The sequence below is a fragment of the Mustela lutreola genome, chromosome 3, assembly GCF_030435805.1.
Source record: "Mustela lutreola isolate mMusLut2 chromosome 3, mMusLut2.pri, whole genome shotgun sequence".
NCBI classification, from domain to species: Eukaryota; Metazoa; Chordata; class Mammalia; order Carnivora; family Mustelidae; genus Mustela; species Mustela lutreola.
This window is the reverse complement of record NC_081292.1, coordinates 148,404,665-148,429,744: the sequence shown is the minus strand read 5'-3', so window position 1 is coordinate 148,429,744 and position 25,080 is coordinate 148,404,665. Positions and strand designations below refer to the sequence as shown.

The following is a 25,080-nucleotide window of genomic DNA, read 5'->3' as shown; positions in this document are numbered from 1 at the left end:
ATGTGATTATATTTAGAGAAATATAAATTGTTTTATTTCATTTATTATTTCAACTATTTATTATTTCAATGACTATTATATCATTTTTTTCTAGATGTTAAGATCATTTTATTAATCCTTCCCAAATAACAGAACATATTGAAAGTGGGGATTACCCAAACACTAACTGTGGCAATTTTCAGGGTATTTACCAAAATTTGGAAGAGAACTATTTGCACATCATCTTAAGAGTACTATAGGTCAAGTATTTCTGGAATCACAAATGGCATGATTCCATAATATAGAACATTAGTCATGTTTTTTTTCTGGTGGTAGTTGTTAAAGAGTTCAATCCAGGCTTTACTGGATATCTAATAAAGGTGTCATGCAAATATGCAGAGATGAACGACTTGACTTTTGTCCTTAAAGATCTTATAATCTAGAGAATAGAAGTAGATATTTAAAGTTATTATCATGCAAGGTAGAAAGACTTAGGTGATCAATATAATTACAAAAGTGTTTGGCATTCCATGATTCACAGATTATAGTTTAATTTATTTATTTCATAAATAGTATTTGGGTCCTCAGCAGTTTTAAATAGAATTAAGTAAATGAGTCCTGGCATAGAACTTTTTTTGTAGCAGTTGTGGTTAGATGAGGGAACTACAGAAGTGAGAGCTACCACTATAAAACAAGGTAAAACAATTACCCTGGAAGTATAGGGCATATGTTCTCTGGAAGTACTGGAGACAATGAGGCTCATTTAGAGTTGAAAAGGTGGGGAGGAGAGAATCCCATGAAGCTTCTAATTGAGATGGTATGTTTGTTGAATCTGGAAGGACCATGTCTCATATTTCCCTTCAATTTGGTCATTGTCGATGACAACATTCTCTCTGACATTCTATCTTACCTATATCTTCATCTCTACTTTGTTAGAGCAAATCTTCTACTCTGACTCAAATTGTCACTTCTCCTCACAATCTTCCAAATTCTTCCATTATGCTAGACATATCCCCATTTAATTGTAGACAATTTTTTCTACATCCTCATCACTACATTTTCTTTACTTCCTTTCTTATCTAAAATCTGACTTTATCTTAAGGATACTATTTCCCTTGTAACATTGTCAACTGCAGACAGCTCTTTCTTCCCACGCCATATTTCCTGGGATTGAAAAATGGAATTACCAAGCATCTTTCATTCTTTCCAATGTGATTTCTAGATACTTTAAGTCAATTTTATAAAGAGAAAAATATTTCTCTCCTGACACATTGTGGATCATGCCACTGAACTATATACTATTGCCTACCATTTCTTGGCTCTATGATCTACTTATTCCTTCTCATTCACACTCATTGGAGACTTATTAGTACTTGTTTCACTGTTGCCCCTTCCACCCCAACATCCACCATCAGCAACTCATTGAAAGGTCAGTTTCTTCTTCTTTGACTTTCTTAACTGCGATAATCTCCATCATTTTACTTTAGTCATATGCAGCTACAGCCACATTCTGGACGCAGGATTCTTCACCTTCTGAGATTTCAAAATCAAACAGCTTTTTCTTTGTGCTTTGCTCTCCTTCGAGATCTCTGATTCAGTAACTCTCACCTTAATCCCAAATGGCTTTTTAATTCCATATTCCTCTATTTTCTTCCTATCAGCCCCTTCCTACTTTTATGTACTTTGCTTTCAAGCTTTTTGTGCTTGTCTATCAATAGGCAGACTGCTTCTACCACCAAATGAATAGGTTGAATTTTCTGGAAGCACAGTGGGCAGATAGTTTGTCCCCATTTTCCCTATTGGTTATGTAGAATATGTTTGACACAGTTAACATTTAAATATTGTCTCTTGTGGAGTTTACATTCTAGTATGTGTCTTATAGGGAGGCAGAAAATAAACTTTTCCCTGCCTAAAACATTTTTATCTTAGATTCTTTACTTGGCTACCCCTGTATCCAATAAGTTTCAGTTTAAATTTTGCTTCCTCCATGCAATTTCCTCTGACCTTTACTTACTTACTGTTAGGTTCCCCTCACTCTTTTGTGCCACTGTATCACCCTGTGCTTTTTCCGTTATCACCTTAATAGCACAACATTATATATGTACTATTTAATCATCTCTATCCCTTACTAGGCTGTCAACTATGTGCATATAGGGATTATGCCTACCTTATTTACTACTGAATTCTTTGCATATAGCATAATGTGTATTCACAAAGGGGATAATCAAATATATTTGTTAAATAAAAGACTGAGGTCCCCAGGGTAAGAGAAAACTGGCGACAGATTCATTAAAGCCTAACACTCTAGTGCTGTGAAAGTTGTAAACAGTTTTAGAGATTAGAGTAAAAAGAATAGGGACTGTGAAAGGTTATATCATGCTAAGACATAAATCTCCTTCTAGAGCCATCCTAGGAAATTCTGTATGTGATACACTGAAAAGGTGACCTCTGAAGTAAAGTGTATGTATTAATTCAACAAGTATTTTGAATATCTTATAACTGTCAAGTGTGTATACATGTATGAATGCAAAAATTCCTACTGGAATAAGGATCCCTTCTCTGTTTGCCTGTTTGCCTTTGTCTGTATCTGAGGACACATTTAGTATAAGAACTTGCCTGAATTATTATTATTATAAAAGAAAATTGACTAAAAATCTTACCTATAACAGAGAAAATGACCACCATAAAATCAAAAATGTTCCATCCAATGGTGAAATAGTTACAGTGGAAAGCAATGAGCTTCAGTACACATTCTCCAGTGTATAGTATGATAAGAACTAAGTTAATCCAGTAGAGAGCAATGTTTATATTTTTACTCTGTTCATCACTTTGTATCATAATAGTTATTGCTTGAAAACAGATAAGAGCCATAATGATGGCATTAAAAACTTCACTTGTTACCAAGTCAAAGACGAATCCTTGGAATTTATTCTGTGGATGAAAAAAAGAAAGGCATAGTGGCCTTATTAATAGCTTATATATACACACATATTGTCTGTAAAATTATAATTTCCCTTCTAGCATAAACAGGAAAATAAGTGAGGGCCCAAGTTTTTACCAAGCTATAATTATAGTGTATGCAGTCAAACAAACAAAAGACCACCCAAACTTTGTTAAGGAACATATTTTTAAATTTTCCAAGAGCATTTGTGAAGAATTTCAAAAACATGTTTTCATTTTTAAAAGAGAATATACAGAAGAAACTTACTCCTGGGCGCCGGATTGTTTTTTGAGACTCCTCACACAACAGCCTTCTCAGTGCACGGGATTGTTTCTTCTGTTTGACTGTTACAAAGATATTTGAGCCTCCCTGGTAAAGAAATGAAAGAACAAGATATTAAAATCACACTGAATCTAAATTTTACCTTATCATTAATAGGCATTTTGGAAAGGTTGGTAATTACTGATTTGATCTTTTACAAAGGGCATAAGGCAATGATCTAAATCACATTTAACTACGTCTGATTTTTTGCACACAAATCCACACTAAACACATGTAGAATATTGGGTAATGACACATATCAATTATGTTCTGATGCACTTTCTTGTAGGCAGTCAACTCTTTTTCAACTTTTCATTCTCCTGAGTCCTATCTCATGTTAAACAGAGAGGAAGAGAAACAGTGGGGGAAAAATGGAAAGGTTTGCTAAGAAAAATTGAATTCCTAAGCTAAAGATAAAATTGGTTTGTACCTTCTAATAGCAGGAATAAACCAGAATTGGTCATTTATGTGTTTTTATAAGTCCATATATTACTTAGTTTTCCAAATAATGCTTATCAGATGATATTTTTATACTATTATGCCAACAGCACCTTGTGTTTACATCTTCATAGCGCCTTCTAGAGCTTATTTATTTTTGTGTTCCTAGTGCTAATTTTAGTATCTTATACAGAATGTATAAAGTGAATAAGAGGTAAATAGTTAATGTGTTCATCTAAAAATTAGGAATTATTACTGCCCTAAGTCAGGACTCAGTCACTTAAATTAGATGAGAGTCATGAATTTGAATTCTAGAAGCAAATCCTAGGATGTTATCCCATTGGGCTGAAGTCTCAAGAAGCTGAAGCATCCATTAGATGCGTAGTTGAACACTGTTCTCCTAATCCCATTTGATTAGCAGAGACTGAGTGGTTTGTTTACCAGAGTCTGCACGTGGCTGAACTTTGATGACATGGCCGAAATAGAATTTCAAAACTAGACTATTCTTTTCTTCGACTTTTTAGAAGGTTTCCCTACACCTCTAGAGAGTAGATGTCTGTGGTTAAAATAAGCAGACTTAAAGGACTTTTGAGACATTTGCATTTGTAGAAGCCCTGAAAGAAATCTTGTTGGAGATGGTGTCAGTTGGATGTTTGCTTCTGTCTCTGAATTGTTTCCTACTCTTTTCAAGCACTCCTATTTGGGTCATATATTTAGGATTCTCTCTATGTCTAGCTGGAAAACCTACTGCACTGACAAAGATGTCTATGTTGGTTATGACTCTGAAGTTGTGAACATATCAGAGAGTAAAAATGTATAGCTTATTTTTCTTGAACTTCTTTACATTTTTGTGCAGACATACCACAATATTACTTGTTTGTCAGCATGTCATTTTTTACAAACATATATATAGAAACACTTGTAACTTTAAGCCTTTAAACTTTCCCATTTACATTTGAATATAGAAAACAATGTAGGGACGCCTGGGTGGCTCAGTTGGTTAAGCAGCTGCCTTCGGCTCAGGTCATGATCCCGGTGTCCTGGGATCGAGTCCCACATCGGGCTCCTTGCTCGGCAGGGAGCCTGCTTCTCCCTCTGCCTCTGCCTGCCATTCTGTCTGCCTGTGCTCGCTCTCTCCCCCTTTCTCTCTCTGACAAATGAATTAAATCTTTAAAAAAAAAAAAAAAACAATGTAAAGATGAACACTTTAACAAAATTTGTCAATATGCAAAAATATCAACTTATTTTTTTTAGTTAAGTACCAAATAAAAATGATACCTAATAAAATACCAAATAAAAATGAATCCCAAACTAATTACTTGAAGGACATTTTTATAAATGTGTGTGATTTTCTCAAGCACTAGTGAACAAAAAATATTTGTACTTATCTTTATTTTATGCGTGTTGAAATTAGCAACAATAACACCAATCAGCATACTCAAAGGAAGAAATAATCCAATAATAATGAAGTTGATAAAGTAACAATACATGTAGATGTTCTCTTCAAAATTAGGTTGCCTATTTACCTAAAAGTTAAGTTAAAAAATAAGCAAAATAAGGTAGGGCATAGCAGATTTCTTAGGGCATAACAGATTTAGGGCATACAGAAAATATTCTCTATGATATTATAATGATAGTTATATGTCATTACACATTTGTCCAAACCCGTATAATGTATAACACCAAGTGAACCCTAAGGTAAACTATGGACTTTGGGTGATTATGATGTGTCGATGTAGGTCCATCCTTGGTGAAAATGTGCCCCATTCTGGTGAATGGCATTGATAATAGGCAATGCATGTGTGGGGACAGTGGGTATATGGGAAATCTCTATACCTCCCTCCCAATTTTGTTGTAAACCTAAAACAGCTCTAAAAAGCAAATCTTTAAAAATAAGAATAAATTAAAATTTTATTGTTATACCAAGTTTTTAAAACATATAATTTATAAAGCAGTTTACAACAAGAAAAACCAACAGTTCTACATGAGGTAATGTTTCCACTTTGTTCTTTGGTGAAGTGGCATTATCGCTTTGTTTACTTGGATTTTAAAGTTTGCTGTATTGGTTTAATAATTGTAATGAAGTCAGATGATCCTTCAAATGGGCCTACTGGGCTTCAACCACTGTGCATAGTCCTGGGAGGATTTCATTTTCAGTGACAGAGTCAATATGAAATGTATTTAATTTCTTTCTAGCATAAGCATTTGATTTTATCATGTTATTTATTCTGTTATTGTTGTTACCCTTTTCTTGAATTGAGAAAATAACTTTGCCTTGAACCTTCACAATGGCTCCAAGATGATATTGTACTTACACCAACAGAATCAACTGCTGAATTCATAATAGTGATCCATCCATTAAACGTTGCCTGTAAAAATGGCATGTTTTTAATTCTTATGGCAAATAAAATGTAAAACTCAATTTGTTATTAATATAGTAAAACTTGATTGGTAAGGCTGACCACATTTCAATATACCATGTAATTGAGACCTTTATAATTTTCATTATTGCATTTATATTGTCTATTAACACGAATTTAAAACCACTTAGCTTCATTGTAGTAGCTTAATTGTAATTGATAATAAAATACTGTAAGATAGTAGAAATAGAAAGAGGTATATAGATAAATTGTAAATAAATACATGCTGCCCAAGTGTCATTTTTACTATACTGCTACACATGTGCTTTTCTATGGGGGAGGTAAGACAAGTAAGAACAATTTATCTCCTCATTTCTGTTAGATGTTGGGTGACTGAGGAGCCATAGCACTAAGTAGGAATAAAACAATAGTACCCTGAGCTGGACCAAAAATTGTGACCCTATTACCTTATCAATGATGACAGAAGTAGAAATAGGTTTCCAGTACCTGCCATCTTCCCTGTCAATTCTACCTTCCTCTGTACTTCCTTCTCCCAGCAGAGCAGTGTCTGTGTTTCCAAACAAGGCTGGTATCGCATGTCCCATATCTACTAATAATTGCTAAAATGTGTTATAACCAATTCTAGTACTCAACCACATTTTGTTCTTTATTTCCACCTATAATATGAATGAGCAAATAAAAACATCTATTTTAAAAAATCAGAAGTGAACTTACCACTTGAAGCAGTGAAAGGAAACCGTTTCCAACATTATCAAAGTTCAGTTTTGCATTCTCCCATGGCATGGATTCATTAAACACAAGGCTTTCGCACTGACTCTTATTCATGACTTCAGATATAGGAAACCTTTCTCCACTTGTTGGGTCAATGCATTCATAGAACTTGCCAGCAAATAAGTGTACTCCCATGATGCTAAAAGCCAGCCAGATCAAAAGGCAGACCAGAAACACATTCAAAGCCGGTAAAGTTGTTGTTATCAAAGCTCTCACAACCACCTGGCGTAAAATAAAAAACAAACAGGTAAAATTCAGGTAAGAAATGTGAAATCACTTTAATTGGAAATACTAAATATTATGTCATATAGAAATAACACAAAAAAAGGCCATCATTAAAAATTCAATAGACCACATGCCAGTATTTGAATAACCTAAATAATAAATTTTAATTAAAAAATAGGCATTAAAAATTCAGATGGTCTCAAAATTTTTGTACTAAAGGAATCACTAAAAGGCAATAGAATTGATTAGCGAAATAATTATTTCACTGATTCAACACATTTATCACTTTCTTGTATAGACAACCAAACCTGTGTGACTATCTGTGTATGTATTACCTAGAAAGTGCATAAAACGAGAAAGAAACAGGCCTACATCTAAGTCTTGGCGATTCTAACTTTTGGAAGGATTAGCCTACAAAGCAGACACTGAAGCGTTGGTAGAAGTAAGAGGAAGACCAAGAGATCACTTATCAGTGAAGTCAAGGCAGGAGGCTATGTCAAGAAACACTGAATGGGCACCTGAAGCCTGCAAAATCAAAAACCACCTCACAGCACCACTCTATGTCCCTGGTGAGTCACTCCAGAGTGAGAAATATGGGAAATAAATCTACCCCCTCAACTCGAGTAACAGTAATAGTCTAGAATCACTGTTTCCATTTGTTCAACTCCCTTCTCTCTTGAATATTACAATCGGAATTTTATTCTTATCACTCCACTGTAGTGGTTATGGCAAATGTAAGCCAGTTCCTATAGCTAACAGAAATTTCCACTCTTTGCTATTTCTTCATCTTTTCCTTAGCATTACACTTTTGACTCCTTTCCTCCCGATCTCATTTCTTTCTCTTTTTTGCATGAGGCACCATCAATTCTCTGTGCTACAGCTCTATCCTTCCTTCTCCCAGCCATTACTAAATCCATATCCTTTTTGCTGTGTTTTCTTGCTGATATTCCTTAGTCTTCTGGCTTTGAATAAATATTTTAACTTTTAACTGTGCTTTCAGTAACACTTCATTTTATTTCTAAAACTAAGCCACAGATCCTTTGTTGGCATTTTAGATATTTTGAGAGGCCCACTGATACCTGTAATGAAAAAAATGCTATGCTTATGAGAAAATACACTTATGTATGAATAAAAGCAATAGATACAGTTGACACAAATATTTCAGTAATGAGAGGACCAAGACTGGAGCTTATTAACTATAGCAGACATTAATTTTGTAATCATGTGACTTCAATGATATATTTTCAGAAATCTTTCAGAATCTTTCAGAACCTCCAGAGGTAAAGATGAAGCTTAAGATCTGAATCTGTAACAGAACAGAATGGAGAGCCCAGAAATAAACCCAGGCTTATATGGTCAATTAATCTATGACAAAAGAGGCAAGAATATACAATGTGAAAAGACAGTCTCCTCAATAATGGTGCTAGGAAAAAGGAGCAGTCACAAGCAGAAGAATGAAACTGGACGCTTTCTTATACCATTAAACATAGATAATTTTCTTATTGGATTTTATCTATATTGACAATGTGGCATTCTGTAATATTAAGCAAATAGGCATGTTAATGATAAGTAATCTTTGTAAATGAAAAATGCAAGAAAACATTGATGTATGATTACGACATGAAAGGTGAAATTAGATTTTTGCTGCTATTTCCACACACACTTGATCACTGTATATTACATAATTACACTATGTGTGGTGGTCATCAACTCTGTTTTCTTCGTTAGGTCAAGCCATAGCAGGTGGATTTCCATCATAGGCCCAAAAGATTGAACATTAGTTGTTTTTTGTGGCTCAACCTATGAGTTTTACTCACAGTGCTCAGAAGAGATTTTAACATGTTGGTGAGGGAGAGAACGCAAGAGTTCGTAGTTTGTTATGTGTGACTTAAAAAAAACTAATTTATTTTAAAATCACTTTTGTTCAGAATAATTATTTAGTGTGTACAATATTCCTATAGCTTTAAACAGGTAGGTGATCAAAGTTTCATTTTCTGTCAGTTATATTTTCAATATTGAGATAATTTTATTAATACTCATAGACATCCGTGTAGGTTAGAATGGTATTACTTTTTGAAACTTAATATTCTCTCCCAACTATTAGGGTTTTTTTAATCTTATTTTTATGATTTTTCATATCTTATGAGCAATAAAGACCTAAAATCTTAATAAATTTCTACTATGCCTTCAATATATTAAAATAGTAGAATGTAAGGCTTTTGCATTAATATTGTTAATGATGCAAATGAGAAGACTATGAAGATTTAATTTATAGAAGTTCAGTAATCGTAAATAAAAATCTACACATTAGCTTAGAAACTTTTTTCTTACCTTCATTCTTTCAAACTGAGATAGAACTCTGAGTGCCCGAAGGAATTTAATGAAAGTAAGTGGTTTGAATTCCTCCCGAGATTTGCCTATTAAGCTCAGACAAAACACCTATATATATTTAAGGAAAAACAGAGTGAATAGGGGGCTTAATTTTTACTTAATTGAAACAATCTGCAAAATAAGCTTTGCATTTATTATAAAAAAGATAAACAGTTCAAACCTTACCAAGAAGTATGCAAAAGATTTAAAGTATATTTCCATATATCTTAACAATGACTTATAGAAATGTATAAGAAAATAGCTTTGTGGTAAAATTATTTAAAAAAACATAAAACAAATATTTTCTGGTAGTAGGAATATATATTATTGAGATAAATAAAAATTTGTGTACTTGACATACATTATGATTAAGGGTGAATATTTATATAAATTTTGAGTTTGAAATTAGATTAAGAATCAGTTTCATGAATCTTTATCATCTAGTAATAGTATACTAGGCATTCATAAAAGCAAAATTTGGAATGTATTTACATATTAATTTATACATAATTATTTAAGATAATAGAATAGGATTTCAGAGAAGAGGCATCAAGGAAGATATGAATATTTTTAGGTCCAAATACAAATTACAAATATGTATAGAAAAGATACTAAGGTGATATTTTAAAGTAAGCATATGCATGAAAATCATTTGGGGTTGGGGCACCTGGGTGGCTTAGTGGGTAAATGTTTGACTCTTGGTTTCAGCTGATGTCATTATCTCAGGGACATGAGGTTGAGCACCATGTCTTGGCCTCCATTCTTGGTGTACAGTCTGCTTGGGATTCTCTCTTTTCTTCTCCCTCTGCTCCTCCCTTTGCTCTCTCTCTCTTTCTCTCTCTCAAATAAGTCAGTAAGTAAATAAATAAATCTTTAAAAAATCAATCAGGATTAATAAATATTAATAGAGATCAAGCAAGATGGTAGAGTTGATTGACTTTTATAGTATCTTCATATTTTCTGTATTTTCAAGACAGCATAAATGAAAAATTTGTTCTTTTTTTTTTTTAAAGATTTTATTTATTTATTTGTCAGAGAGAGAGCGAGCGAGAGTGAGCACAGGCAGAGTGGCAGGCAGAGTCAGAGGGAGAAGCAGGCTCCCTGCAGAGCAAGCGAGAGTGAGCACAGGCAGAGTGGCAGGCAGAGTCAGAGGGAGAAGCAGGCTCCCTGCAGAGCAAGGAGCCGGATGTGGGACTCGATCCCATGACGCTGGGATGATGACCTGAGCTGAAAGCAGCTGCTTAACCAACTGAGCCACCCAGGCGTACCAAATTTGTTCTTTCTTATGCTATACTAAGAGATGGTCTGAAAGTGAGCTTTTAAGTAAGCATATGATTTATGTAAGTGTGGAGGGATGTGGAACAATGACTAGGAAAGAGGAAAATGGGTTGAAAGTATATCGTGATTTTGTTGGAGCAGAAGGTTAATTTGGAATAATTTATTTAGAAGCCAGAGACCAGATATTGTAAATCATCTTCTTTATACAGTGAGAAGCTTCAATCACTGCTTATAGGACAGGAACCATCTGTTCAGTCAACAAAAATTACTGAATACCTATTATGATACATGAATTGTTCTAGGCATTGAGGATAAGAAGAGAACCATATTGGGAAAACAAATTTTCCCTAAAGGAGCTAACCTTTCAGTGGGGAAAGACAAACAATCATAATGAATAAACAATGACTATCAATTAATATATAACATTAACAGGTGCTGTGGAGATGAAGAAAGAGGGAAAGGACAAGGGAACATTGTAGTGGAAGCAGTTTTAAATACAGTAGTGCAGAAGGACCTAACTTCAGCATTTTTATTTGAGTAAGTGGAAGTGAGGTAAGCCAGCCAAAGTTCCAGGTGGAAGGAAAAATAAGTGAAAAGGTACTAAGATGGCAGTTATTCTGGCATACCTAAAGGCCTTTAGGAACATCAGTGCTGATGCAGCAGTCTGTTGACTGGGATGGGGAAATGGAGAGTAGGAGGAGATAAGACTGGACCATGTAGAGACTTGTAGGCTTTGATTGCACAGAGTGTAGCTTTTTACTGGGAGTGAAATGAGGTGCTTGCAAGAAGAAAAGAGACTTGAGCTGGATTTGATTTTACAACAGTAGAATGCACGTAGTTGCTGTGTGGAAAACGGAATGAAGGTGTGCGGTGGCGGAAGCCGGGATCTTGGGTTGAAAAGTGTTGCACTGATCCAAATGTGAACTTTTGGTAGCTTGGATCAGTGTGGTGATGGTGAAGGTTGTGGTAAGTCATCGAATTTTGAATATATGACTTAAAAATTGAACCAATAAAATTTAAATATTTTAGGATACTGATGTGCAATAGGCCTATTCTGTTAGTAGTGGGTTCATGGGTGATTGTTAGAATAATCCAGGAATGAAATGTTGAACTTTTAAAATATTAGGATGAGAAGAAAAGGACAAATGTTAAGCACTACAAATGAAGATACAGGGGATTTTCGTAACTTAAAATATACAGAGAGAGAGAAAAAAAAGGAAGATACAAGTAAATGCAAGAGTTAAGTGAGGATTTGAGTAAAGATGGAAATCAAATAATGAACGTTTAAATTTTTCTTTAAAATACGTACCAGAACAACCATGAAGTCTAGCTTATACCAGCCATTAGTGAAATAGGCTTTAAAACCATATGCCATCCACTTTAGAAGCATTTCCAGAATGAAGATGTAAGTGAAGATCATGTCAGCATATTCTAATAAGATTTTAATAGTCTTTCTCTGGTCAATATAGATATCCTCAAAAGCCTGTGGGTAAAAAAATTTAAGGATTAGTATACATGTAATTTCTTAAAAAATCTTTGGCATAGGGAGGAATGAAATGCCTTCCCTATTAAGCAGATGGTGAGTCAAGTCATAGGTTGTTGTTTTAAGGGCTGGTTCACTTTGCTTGGATTTATTCACATAATCTGTATCATTTTCTGATCCCATGCCCATAGCAGACGTCATTAATTGGTACCAGAACTTCTTCTTATACAGACTGAACTTGGCACCATAGTGATCCAAAAAACTTCTCTTCAGTCAGTTAATCATACTTAATATAAGAGGTGGAACCTTTACTCACATCGGACTGGTTCTGATCTCTAATTCCATGTTGTCAACTCACAGGTACATGCTAGGTGCTAATACAGAAGTAGAGATTTTTTTTTTTAATTTGTCTTCAGATATCCACACTGCTGTTATAAGAAAAGTCATAAAACTTGCACTGCCACAGAAATAATCAGATAAACCAGTGGAAGCACATGAATAGGAAATAAAACGGTAATCATTTCTCCCAAGCTTCTTAGATTTAATAGGTCAACATTAATTTTACTGTGGAGGAATGAAAAGTCTGACAATGTCATTTAAAGCAATTTCATGTTTTTCTTTTAGCACTGAAAAAGGCAAAAAAGTACTAATAATGCCAGGCAGACTTATATCAAAGTGCATTCAAGGTCAAAAAGTAAATAAAGATAAGAATAATCATATACAAATAATGGTGTGATTCTTATAAGTCTAACATTAAATAAAAGTAAATAGGTCAGGGACGCCTGGGTGGCTCGGTTGGTTAAGCAGCTGCCTTTGGCTCTGGTCATGATCCCAGGGTCCAGGGATCGAGTCCCACATCGGGCTCCTTGCTCAGCAGGGAGCCTGCTTCTCCCTCTGCCTCTGCCTGCCTCTCTGTCTGCCTGTGCTCGCTCACTCTCTCTCCCTCTGACTCTGACAAATAAATAAATAAAATCTTAAAAAAAAAAAAAGTAAATAGATCATGATAGTAGAGTTGCAGACTTTCCAATTGAACCAATTATGGAGTGAAAGTGTCTATACAAGCAAATCATAAATATCTAAAATTATTATAAAGGATTTTATTATATGTATTTATTTATTAAATAATATATATATTAAATAATATGAAAATATTAAAAAGTATCCATTAAAAAACCATTAAAAATGGGCAAAACTAAACTATTGGCAGTTGAAGTCCACATACCAGCTACCCGTGTGGAGTGTGGAAGTAATTGTTAGGGGTCAGAGTATGTGGTTCTGGAGTCCTGGTAATGTCTATTCCTCAAGCTAAGCGGCAGTTACACAGGTGCATTCATTTTGTGAAAATTCTTTAGCCTATACACTTAGAATTTCAACACGGTTCTTAGTATCTGTGCTAAATGTCAATACAAAGTTTACTTAAGAAATGTATTCAGTGTAAGGTCTAGTTCCCAGCTGTGACTCTATCTTCTCTGCTCTGTGATTTCACAATTAACTATTGCTGTGTATCCTTCTCTGATCCTCTTTAATCAAATACAAGCAAATAATATACATTCTATTTTTCTTTATTCCTTATGTAAAACCTAGCATACCTCATTCAGTATTCACTAAATAAAACAATTTCAAAATAAATGAGTGACAGTGGGAAACATGAATGTTAATAAACTAACAGATACATTTTATTCTAAATCTTCCTTTTTTCACTTATTACTGTACTTTGCAATATCAGCATGCTTTTGTATTTTTTTTAAAAAATATGTTTATTTATTTTAGAGAGAGTAAGAGATCAGGGGATGGGGCAGAGGGAGAAAATCCTGAAGCAGGCTCCTTGTTGAGCAGGGAGCCTGACCTCAGGCTGGATCTCAAGGCCCTGAGATCATGACCTGAGCTAAAACTGATTTGGTGGCTTAACCGACTGAGTCACCCAGGCACCCCAGTTTTTATATTTTTAAAATAGCTGCATGATATCCCACAGGGAGATTGTACTACAGCACATTTAAACAGTCACTTATTATGGACTGTTTTGCTTTTCAATCTTTTTCTATTACAAAGAATTCTTCAGCGAATAGCCTTGTAAATGCCTTTAATACATGCTCAGATATTTATAGGATAATTTCCCAGAATTAAGGTTGTTGGCTCAATAGGTGAATACATTTTTGGTTCAAAGGTCATTGAAAGTATAGATAGCAATTCTCTTTCCTGATTGAATTGGTACCGAAGTACTAGCACAGTACAACTGTATGTATGTGCATATTACTAAAGTTTATCTCAAAAATAAAACTTTATGGTTTGTCTCCCTCCCAATCTCATCTTGTTTCATTTATTCTTCTTCTACCCCCTTAACCCCCAATGTTGCATCTCCACTTCCTCATATCAGGGAGATCATATGATAGTTGTCTTTCTCCGCTTGACTTATTTCGCTAAGCATGATACCCTCTAGTTTCATCCACGTCATTGCAAATGGCAAGATTTCATTTCTTTTGATGGCTGCATAGTATTCCATTGTGTATATATACCACATCTTCTTTATCCATTCATCTGTTACTCTTAATCTCACAAAACAAACTGAGGGTTACTGGGGAGAGGGGGGTTAGGGGAAGAGGGGTGGGGTTATGGACATTGGGGAGGGTATGTGCTATGGTGAGTGTTGTGAAAAGTGTAAACCTAGCGATTCACATACCTGTACCCCAGGGGTTAAAAATATATTATATGTTTATAAAAAATTAAAAATTAAAAACAAAAAACAAAAACCAAAAAACTTTATTAAAATAAGTATTAGGGGGGCGCCTGGGTGGCTTAGTGGGTTAAGCCGCTGCCTTCAGCTCAGGTCATGATCTCAGGGTCCTGGGATCGAGTCCCGCATTGGGCTCTCTGCTCAGCAGGGAGCCTGCTTCCCTCTTTCTCTCTCTCTGCCTGCCTCTCCATCTACTTGTGATCTCTCTCTGTCAAATAAATAAAGAAAATCTTTAAAAATAAAAAGTATTAGGTATCTAACATTCATTTTTGCCACTGTCATTCACATATTTCAAAACTGTTTTATTTATTTAATATTGAAAGAGGCATATACAGATTTTAAGAAACTGCAACATGTCTTCCAAAAGTAAAATCACAGAATATGAACGTTGTTGTATAATAAGTGTTCTGTGGAAAACTAATCTGGCATGATGACTTCAAGTAGCAGACTTCAAATACATTTTTTCCCAGAAAAGTCTCCCACACTTACTTACCAGAGCACCTGTGCTGAGCAGTGTGACAAGGCCAATGAAACACTTAAAACAACTGTTTTCCACTATCTTGCAGCAGGTTTTCCTTATGTTCTGCCAAATTCTTCCTCTCTTGGATGCTCTACTAAGTTGGCCAGATGAAGATCTTCTTCTATAACCTGTCAAAAATGAAAGTACTAAGAGGAAAAATCTTGAAAAGTCATGAAAAAGCTCACCATATGCTTTAGCAATTGGGTATTTACAGAATCTAATACAGGTGCTCTCTGACTTAGAAACATTTGATTTTTACCCCTGTTTCTGTGACCACTGAAGTCACTGAGGAAAGAAAAGAAAAACTTGTGAGTAGTTTGTGAACAGTAGGAGAAAGGAAATTGTGAAAGGCAGAGGTGACTTAGAACATTCCCAAGTCTTGTGGGACAAAGTCTGAGAACAGAATTTGTCCCCCATCCTACAAAACAAAGCAAAACAAAACACAACCAAACCATCCCCCAACACACACAACATCTACATATCACATTTTGGTATGATGCCTGAAAGTTCACTCTCTGAAGATTTACATGGCATAATAAACACTCTCATTTAAGTACATAGATATTTCTGAAATGTTAATAAGTATAACATTAGTTAAAGTCAGTTAAATAGGGACGCCTGGGTGGCTCAGTTGGTTAAGCGGCTGCCTTCGGCTCAGGTCATGATCCCAGGGTCCTGGGATCGAGTCCCACATTAGGTTCCTTGCTTGGCGGGGAGCCTGCTTCTCCCTCTGCTTCTGCCTGCCTCTCTGTCTGCCTATGCTCACTCGCTCTCTCTCCTTCTGTCTCTGACAAATAAATAAATAAAATTTAAAAAAAAAAGTCAGTTAAATTGATGTCAGGTCTTAGGTGGCATGAGAATAGGGATTCTGATTGAGATTATCTGAGGACCTCCCCTGGATTACAGAGTACTTAGTGGGTAGAGTACATGTGCGTGGGCTGGACTCTGCCTTCTGGTTAAGAGAGTTAGCTAAAAGAAAATCTGAGACTTGAGAAGACAGTGCTTAACAGGTGAGAAAACGAAGAAAGAGAGGTGAGTGAAGTTTAAAGTCAATGCATTTCATTTTAGAATTTTACCTACTGTCAATTTATACATCTTTGGGGGAAAAAACTATCAGAAATGTTTCCTCCTCTGTCTTGAATGATACAAGTCCTAAAAGTTGAGCTACTGAGAGCAAGTTCTTGGTTTGAATACAGAAATTTGAGCACTTAGCAGTTACCATTCTGATGATTTCCAACGTCCAGAACCTGTAATTATCTGTTAATCTTGGTAGGAAACTAATTAGAATTATATGTATGTTACATATCTCATGAGTTAATCAATTGACTGAAGTCATACATTTCTTCATATTCATGTGGGATATAAAAATAGATCACCATTGGGGCGCCTGGGTGGCTCAATGGGTTAAGCCTCTGCCTTCAGCTCAGGCCATGATCTCGGGGTCCTGGGATCGAGCCCTGCATTGGGCTTTCTGCTCGGCAGGGAGCCTGCTTCCCCCTCTCCCTCTGCCTCTCTGCCTACTAGTGATCTCTGTCAAATAAATCAATAAAATCTTTAAAAAAAAATAAATCACCATTACATGATTTGTTTTCCTATGAAAGATACAAGATGTTTTCATATAGATATTTTGAATATTGACAGTATTCCTTGAAGCATAAGTATACACACACATGCACCCATGAATGCACACACATACATGTATAATTATTTATTCTTTTTTACCATCCTGTAAGTTTTATTATTATCCTCAGTTTACATATTAGGAAATGAGCCTGAGAGAGGGCAAGTAAAAGCTTGTCGGTGGTGGGCTGGGATTTGAATTCAGGCTATCTGGTTCCAGAAAGCTCTTAACTACTCTATTAAACTTCCTAGGAACTAAGTTCTCTCCCTCTTTTCCAAATGTTCACTTTTCTATTGAAATTCCCTATAAATTTTATCAGGATTCATACAGGCATGTGTGTGTGTGATGCACACTTGTTTGTGTGTGTGTGTGTGTGTGTGTGTGTTCCTTAACCAAATTATTAAACTCTAAAATTAAAATATATCCCATAGTATTAGGCTAAGAAAAATTTAGTGTAATTTCAATATAACGATCAAAAGAACTTATTTTTTTCTTACCGTTTTTCAGATGCTTTGGCTTCTCGTGTTCATAAACTATTTCTTCTTCTTCAGAGATGGCAATGTCAACTGTACTGCATTCCGATGAGCTAGATTGCTTTACCTTCTGAAAAGTAAAGTCCCACCAAGAAAGCTGTGATTAAAGCTTCTCACTGGAGTTCAAGTTTATTTCATCTTCATAAATAAGAAAAATTGTGTATAGAAAGACTTTTATCAGCTTTAAAGACTTTTTAGGCTAATTTCAGGGCAGACATTAAAATGCATGCTTATCTCTGTGAGCTGAAGTTCTAAAAAATTAATTAAGAATTAATTTAAGCTAAAATAATTAACACTCAGTTCACAACACTGTTCTCCTTAAAGATGTCTAGGATTCTGTATCTCCAGTATCCAAAAGGCTTTGAGTTTCAAAGCTCTCTTGAAGTTACTCACAAGGTTTGTCTATATGCCATTTCTGCTAGATGAGCAGTATCAGGATAAATTACCCCTTGATGCTGAATATGGGTAGACAAGAATGAACTTAGTTTTGTTTGGTAAAATCTAGTACAGATATTCTTGTGTTTACCATCATAGGACAGGACTGATGTGAGGTTATGCTGAGGTGAAATTAGTAAATGGCCCAAAGAATAAGGGTCAGAAATAGACCTGGCAAATTTGTACTAGTGCTATGGAGAGAAGCTATTTGAGGGATTGACATTCTTTTGCACTCTGTTCTTGACTGAAGCTCAACCCTGGATAAGAAAAGATAGCCATGACTTTGTGTATGTGGTAATAATGCATGTGACATGCCTGGCTTTTACTTGAAATCATTTTCTCACAATGCTTTATATTACTTAATTTTAAAATAAATATACAACACCCCATCCTTTAAATGACCCAGATCTTAAATTTAGTAAGGAAGATTATTTTCTAACTAAAAAATAAGATAAATCTAGTAAAACATCTGGAAAAAACACTTATTTCTTAAAAATTAAGGAAAGATCTAAGTAAAGTATACCAAAAGGAAATTTGTAAATATTGTGTCCTACCTATTGGTCTTATCCTCAATAAATGTCAAGGAAATATAATTAGGAAGCTCTGTTTGCCTTAGACTGTACATAGCCAATTGTCAGTAAGACATTTGGTACTCAATTAAAAAAATATACCCATCAGGAATTTACTCCCAAACAAATTGCCTTTATTATATCAATTCTTTATATTTTCTTTATTTCTGATAAAATAAAGGGTATAGCCATGTACTGATTTGAAAGTAAACAATAAATGAACATTATATAATGCTTATGCATTCAATAATTGAAAATTATACACCTTATATTTACGTTATTTTAGAGTTTGTGCATAAACTATTTGATGTGATTTTTCTAAGCGTTTTTAGTATGTATTATTCTAATTTAAAAATAAATCAACTGGGATTCAAAATTATAAATAATTTTATTAGAAGACTACTTAATAGCATGGGAGACTGACCATGCTATACCTCTACATTATGAAAAAAGTTATAAAACCCAATGTAAAGTTTGATGTTATTTTTATAACTATATAAATTTAGTTATGTTGCAACTAAAAAATGGCTGAGAGTTTAAATACCAAAGAAAGAGGCTGTATCTCAGAATTATCAGATCACATGTGATTTTATTTTCTTCAGTTTTTAGTAGATCAGAATCCTAAAGTACTCATGAGTTGCATAAGCTTTGAAGTGTCTAAATTAAATATGTAACTAAATGTATGGTTAACTGAATAAATCTATGAGTAGCTAATCAATCAACAGGACCAAATAATTATGCAGCATAAATTGCAACTCCTGAAATCTCACCATTTACAAATATTTTTAGTGTCATCTTTCCTGTATATGTTCATATCCCAGACTTTCTAATGAGATCGGCAAGAAGTTTCCTGGAGCAACTCAATATGATGTGTGGAGATAAATAGCAATTTTACCCAGAAATAAATGGTAGTCAAAGTTGTAAGTGAAGACACATAAGTGTAGCTGGAGAAGAGTTTTCCCTGTTTTCTAGAAATGGCATTATTTAAAGGAAAATGAACCTAAAAATATTGGGCATGCTAAGGAGTGAAAGTGTTTCTCTAACACAAAGATAGATGCCTTCACTAGGAGCTGGAAGGATTTTGAATAATTATAACTCAACTCCTTTTAGGCCAATTTGAGAAGTTACTGCAGAACAGGTGCCAAGCTAGAAGAAATCCAGGAGACAAGATGGTGCCAGAGATTTTTGGGATGTGGAAAGAGACATTGTCTTCCCTCCCCAGTGCCTGTGAGTGATCTGAGATGGTACAATGCAAGTACCTCTCTACTGAGGTACAAGCTCAGAGAGAAGACAAGATCTCTGTAGATGTAGCTTTCCATTAAATTACACCTCCTACTAAGATATAGTGCTTGCACATGAAGACACTAAGATTGATTCCAGTAGGGTATACATTTTAGAAGCTAAGTTAACAGCAATATCTATGCTTTTTTGAATGTGTTGGGTTTTTTGTTGTCGTTGCTTTTCTGTTTTGTTTTGTTTGTCCCAGAATTGATAAAGCCACCCACTGTTCACAATTCAAGCTGGTGAGTTTTCTTTATTCTTTTAGTCTAGCTCAATTATATATGTTATAGTAAATGTTGCAGAAATAAAGTGATAAGAATCCTAGAATTTTAGCAAGTAGGAAAGTATTTTAGCCCTCCTGTAGTCGAGTCTCACATTTCAAAGATGATAATGCCCAGGAGAGTTTGATTTCTCTGATAATATGCATTGATTTTGAAAACTTAACTTTATTCAATATCTTTACATCATCCTATGCTGCCTGCTTATTAATTTACTGAATTTTGTAATGATATTATCTTGTTTTACGAAGTGTTCACTATAAACTGGGCATTGTTCTATGGACCGTTGAACTATTTTTCTTAGTCTTATCCTCCCTAAGAAATAGATCCAATTTTATCTGAATTTATAGACAAGGAAACTGAACTTTAGACAAGTTAATTAACTTAGTGAAGAGCATACAATCAGGAGCAAAGAGTGCTGTAGCTAGGATTGACTGAGTTCTTCAACTGTAACTTCAACACGAATCCACTCTCTTACCAATAATGCCATAAACCAACAATAAGCAATCAGAATATTCAAACAACTTACCTCTTTGCTGTTCCCATCACCTGACTTGCTTTGAACCTCCTTATTATCCAGATTTTCTATATCAGATTCTCCTGAAGCAATTGGTACAGTTTCTGAGGCACTAGGACTGGGGATAAGTGATTGATTCTCATTTTCAGTCATTGTGTTTTTCTCTGTGCTACTGCTTTTTTCCTTATCCTTGAGGAACTCTTGAGTGTTGCTTAATTCAGAAAGGGTATGGTCAGAAATATTCTCTTTAGCATATACAGCATTTACATGGTCCATTGTCTCCTTTGAAACATTTTGCTTTTTGCATAATATTTTAGAAATCACGTAGTTTATTCTTTTCTGAATCGTCGCCACTGCACGCTGGAGATTTTTTGCTTCCTCGTTCTCTTCAGTAGTTGCAGGGTTGTAGGAACTAAATGAGCTCACCAATGCCAGAAACAGGTAAATTATCTAAATGAGGAAGTAAATAAGGTTGAGGCTATCTCACTTTTTGTTTCCTTCTAAACAATAAACATCTTTTTTTTTTTTTTTTTTTTAAGTTTACCCAAGATTTGCAAACCCAATACAAACTCTAATGCTATTTAGGCTATTCAGTTCTTACAGTGAGTCGATGTGCTAAGACTTTGTATGGCCAGAACTCATCTTAGGGTTACATCATTCTATGACATATCATTTGTTTCTCTTTTATAGATGAAAAAGGCAAGGCTTATAGGTGTCAAATATCTCAGGTCACATAGATTGGACTTGAGTCTGTCTCATTCCAAAGCTTGTTTTCCTTCATTGAGCCAGCCTACCTCTTCCAAGATGAGAAAACAGGCTGCCTCTTCAAGTGGCAGACTATTTCAGCTCAATCCCAGCAAGATGTACAATGACATCTCCATGGGTTCTGCAAACCCACAAGGAGTATCATGGGGAAAGAGCTATTCCTGGTTCTGAAGACTGCATCTAAATTTTCTTGTGACATGCTAGCACAGGCACTGGGTAGGTTAATTAATTCTTTGTAGTAATAAATTTGATTAAATAATAAAGAGGTGAGTGATGGAAGAATTATACCTAACAGTTGTCAGTTATTTAAACTCAAGGAAGTGTATATTTTGACCTTTATTATCACTGAAAGATATGATCAAGCCACACTTAGTTTATAGAGAATCATATTTTTATCTTTGTAATTGTAGGACATAGATAATATTTTTTTTTTTTTTTATAATTTTTTTATTTTTTATAAACATATATTTTTATCCCCAGGGGTACAGGTCTGTGAATCACCAGGTTTACACACTTCACAGCACTCACCAAATCACATACCCTCCCCAATGTCCATAATCCCACCCCCTTCTCCCCAACCCCCTCCCCCCGGCAACCCTCAGTTTGTTTTGTGAGATTAATATTTTTGGAGTTTAGAGTTGGAGATTTATATTGATAATTCTCTTAGACTTATAATAATTTGAATATCTTGTTTGTTATGGAAGTTTATCTGCCTCTTTTTAGATATTTGAGCTTTTTATGATTTAATTTCCATTATGTTTTACATATTGCTTTTTTTTACATATTGCTTTTAATGGGCAAGTTCAAATGACATGAATTATATTTAAGAATATATACATATATATGTGTATGTGTGTGTATACTAATATATATTTAACTTACAGATATGGGAGGGGCTCTATGGCCCTTTTATAAATTACATTATTAGGATTCCTATCATTCTCCAAAGACAATGAGTTCAGGATGCTAAGAGGGCAACACTAAATATAATTTAAGGTTGTTGGTTGTTTCTTTTTCTTCCTTTGGTTATTAAGCATGGCGAGAAATAAGGAAAGGATGTTAGGTGAGAATTTCATGACTATAAACTTCATGTGAGCAGGAACCAAGTTTTCTCTTAAGTAGACAATTAGCACAGTGCTAGGCACAAAATAAGTGATAAATACGTATTTTTTGAAAAAATTAATTATAGAATAAATTAAAGAATAGATTTTGTGACAGGATTTGGACAAGGAAAAATTTTGCTACAATAGTTGTATTTTTAAAAGCTTACAATCTAAGATTTCTTTTATCTTAAAACACATACCACACACACAATACCTACAGATTTACACTTACAGTGAAAATGTTAAAAGGCTAACAACAAAATTCAAAATACTCTGAACTATGGTATAAATAAAAATTTTGCAATACTACAAGATGCTACTGTATTGTTCAAGTGTGCTCTGAATTAAAAATAAAAATCAGAATGTGTAAATTACCAAACTATACCGGATTGACTACTTCTTATTTGAGCATTAATAAAGAAGGAAGGGGGAGACACAAAGATTATATTACATAACTATAGAGTAACTTTGTTCTAGTCACAGTGTTTCTATAAAGAGATTCGAAATATTTTTTGTTTTTGTTTTTGTACTGGAAAACAAAAGATGACATAATGTATATAAAACAAAACATTTAAATGTCTCTCCTGAAATTTGTCCTTCCTTTTACCTCAAGGATGTCTATCTGTTAGGTAAGAATTGAGCAACTCTTATCAAAATAAAGTAGTATGGAAGAGAAGGAAGATTCAATATTTATTTATTATTTTTCAAGTACTTCTTAAGTATTTTGCAAGCATTTTTCAAGTATTTTTAAAGTACAAGTAATTATTTCATTAGCAATCAAGAAATTTAACATATATGGATGTTCTATTTTAGTATTGTTGCAATTGTATCTTAACATATATTTAATCTGGGAAGATGTAAACATGTAGAGCAACATACATATTTATCATCAATTTTTTATTTTTAAAAAACAACTGCATTTTTTTTTTTTTTTTTTTTTTTTTTTATAAACATATATTTTTTATATACATATATTTTTATCCCCAGGTCTGTGAATCACCAGGTTTACACACTTCACAGCACTCACCAAATCACATACCCTCCCCAATGTCCATAATCCCACCCCCTTCTCCCCAACCCCCTCCCCCCGGCAACCCTCAGTTTGTTTTGTGAGATTAAGAGTCACTTATGGTTTGTCTCCCTCCCAATCCCATCTTGTTTCATTTATTCTTCTACCCACTTAAGCCTATTTCTTTTCTTTTTATGTTTCTAGTCCTCAACCAGAGACCACAATTCACTTGGTGGCAACTACTTAACTTGCAAGTGAAAACACTTGGAAAGTTTGCATAACTAAAACTTCTAAATAATGTTTAATTAACAAAATTCTATAGATGGGGGAGTTATTATCTAGAGCTTATAAAAGTAAATATTTATGAATATTTATAGAGTGCTAGCTAATATAATTTAAGTTACAATAACCATTTAAGGATTCTCCAATTAGAGATTGCAGGCTTAAGGAGCCTGAGTAATATGCACAAAGCCATTTAATTAGTAAATGATACAACTGGAATTTGAACCCATGTTTTCTTGGATCTGAACTGTTTTTTTCTACAACTCAACACTACATGTAACTATTTATCTATTTATTTACTTTTTTTTTTAAATTTGACAGACAGAGATTACAAGTAGGCAGAGGCAGGCAGAGAGAGAGAGAGGAGGAGGAGGAAGCAGGCTCCTTGCTGAGCAGAGAGCCCGATGTGGGACTCGATCCCAGGACCCTGAGATCATGACCCGAGCCGAAGGCAGCGGCCTAACCCACTGAGCCACCCAGGCACCCCTACATGTAACTATTTAAAAGTCACTTAAATACTGGCTTTTTATATGATAATGTTTTAAGGTTTCCACTTAAGGCTGAGTCACTGTTGGAATTTTGTTGGGCAAATAAGATAAAGTTAAATTAAAAAATGAGAAACACTTCTTTTTACATGAATTTTGAAGTGAAATTACAATACTATAATGCAACAAGTTGGAAGTACAGGGGGAAAGTTCTGTAGCCTTACAGATTGTTTCCTTGTTTTTTTTCTCCCTTGTATTTACTGTAGTGTTAATATTATCATGATGTCCCACACATGGATGACTGTTGAGGGGAATAAAGTTTAAAAGATTCAGCAAGCCAGGCAATATCATGACCAATCAATCGGAAGTGGAGGCTCTTATAACTCCATTTTACCCTGAAATCCCTCTGCCTATTGACATCAAGTTTCTGATCAGTAGGAATGAGAAAAATAAGAAACAGAGTGGAGTTCAAAAACAAAGAAACAGAAGTACAATTATATAATTGCCTCAGCATTTTTTTTTCTTTGTGAAGTGTGTGTGTTTGGGTGTGTGTATGTATGTATATGTGTTATTTAAGTCAATAGCCATCAACCATGGCCTTTCCTTTTGGGAACAGAAACTTACATTTCATTTGGGAAATCACCCTTATTATCAGTTGATTTGGCTCTGGAATGATGCCAACTCCAGCTCCAGGACAGGATTCTGAGTAGCTTAACATAATAATATGTTAATATATTCTACACTCTGCACAATAAATAATAAAT

General features: G+C 34.5%; 1 protein-coding gene across 1 annotated transcript in view; it reads right to left on the bottom strand.

The window, feature by feature from the left end:
• SCN7A (sodium voltage-gated channel alpha subunit 7) overlaps nt 1–25,080 on the bottom strand; it is an 87,981-nt gene that overhangs the window by 3,114 nt on the left and 59,787 nt on the right. Inside the window, exons 15-24 of the mRNA XM_059167122.1 lie at nt 20,685–21,122; nt 17,557–17,662; nt 15,412–15,566; nt 12,014–12,187; nt 9,388–9,495; nt 6,775–7,053; nt 5,995–6,048; nt 5,068–5,205; nt 3,188–3,292; nt 2,640–2,910 (exon numbers count right to left, since the gene is read on the bottom strand). Coding sequence (XP_059023105.1) covers nt 2,640–2,910; nt 3,188–3,292; nt 5,068–5,205; nt 5,995–6,048; nt 6,775–7,053; nt 9,388–9,495; nt 12,014–12,187; nt 15,412–15,566; nt 17,557–17,662; nt 20,685–21,122 — 1,828 coding nt within the window. The remainder of the gene's footprint in view (nt 1–2,639; nt 2,911–3,187; nt 3,293–5,067; nt 5,206–5,994; nt 6,049–6,774; nt 7,054–9,387; nt 9,496–12,013; nt 12,188–15,411; nt 15,567–17,556; nt 17,663–20,684; nt 21,123–25,080) is intronic.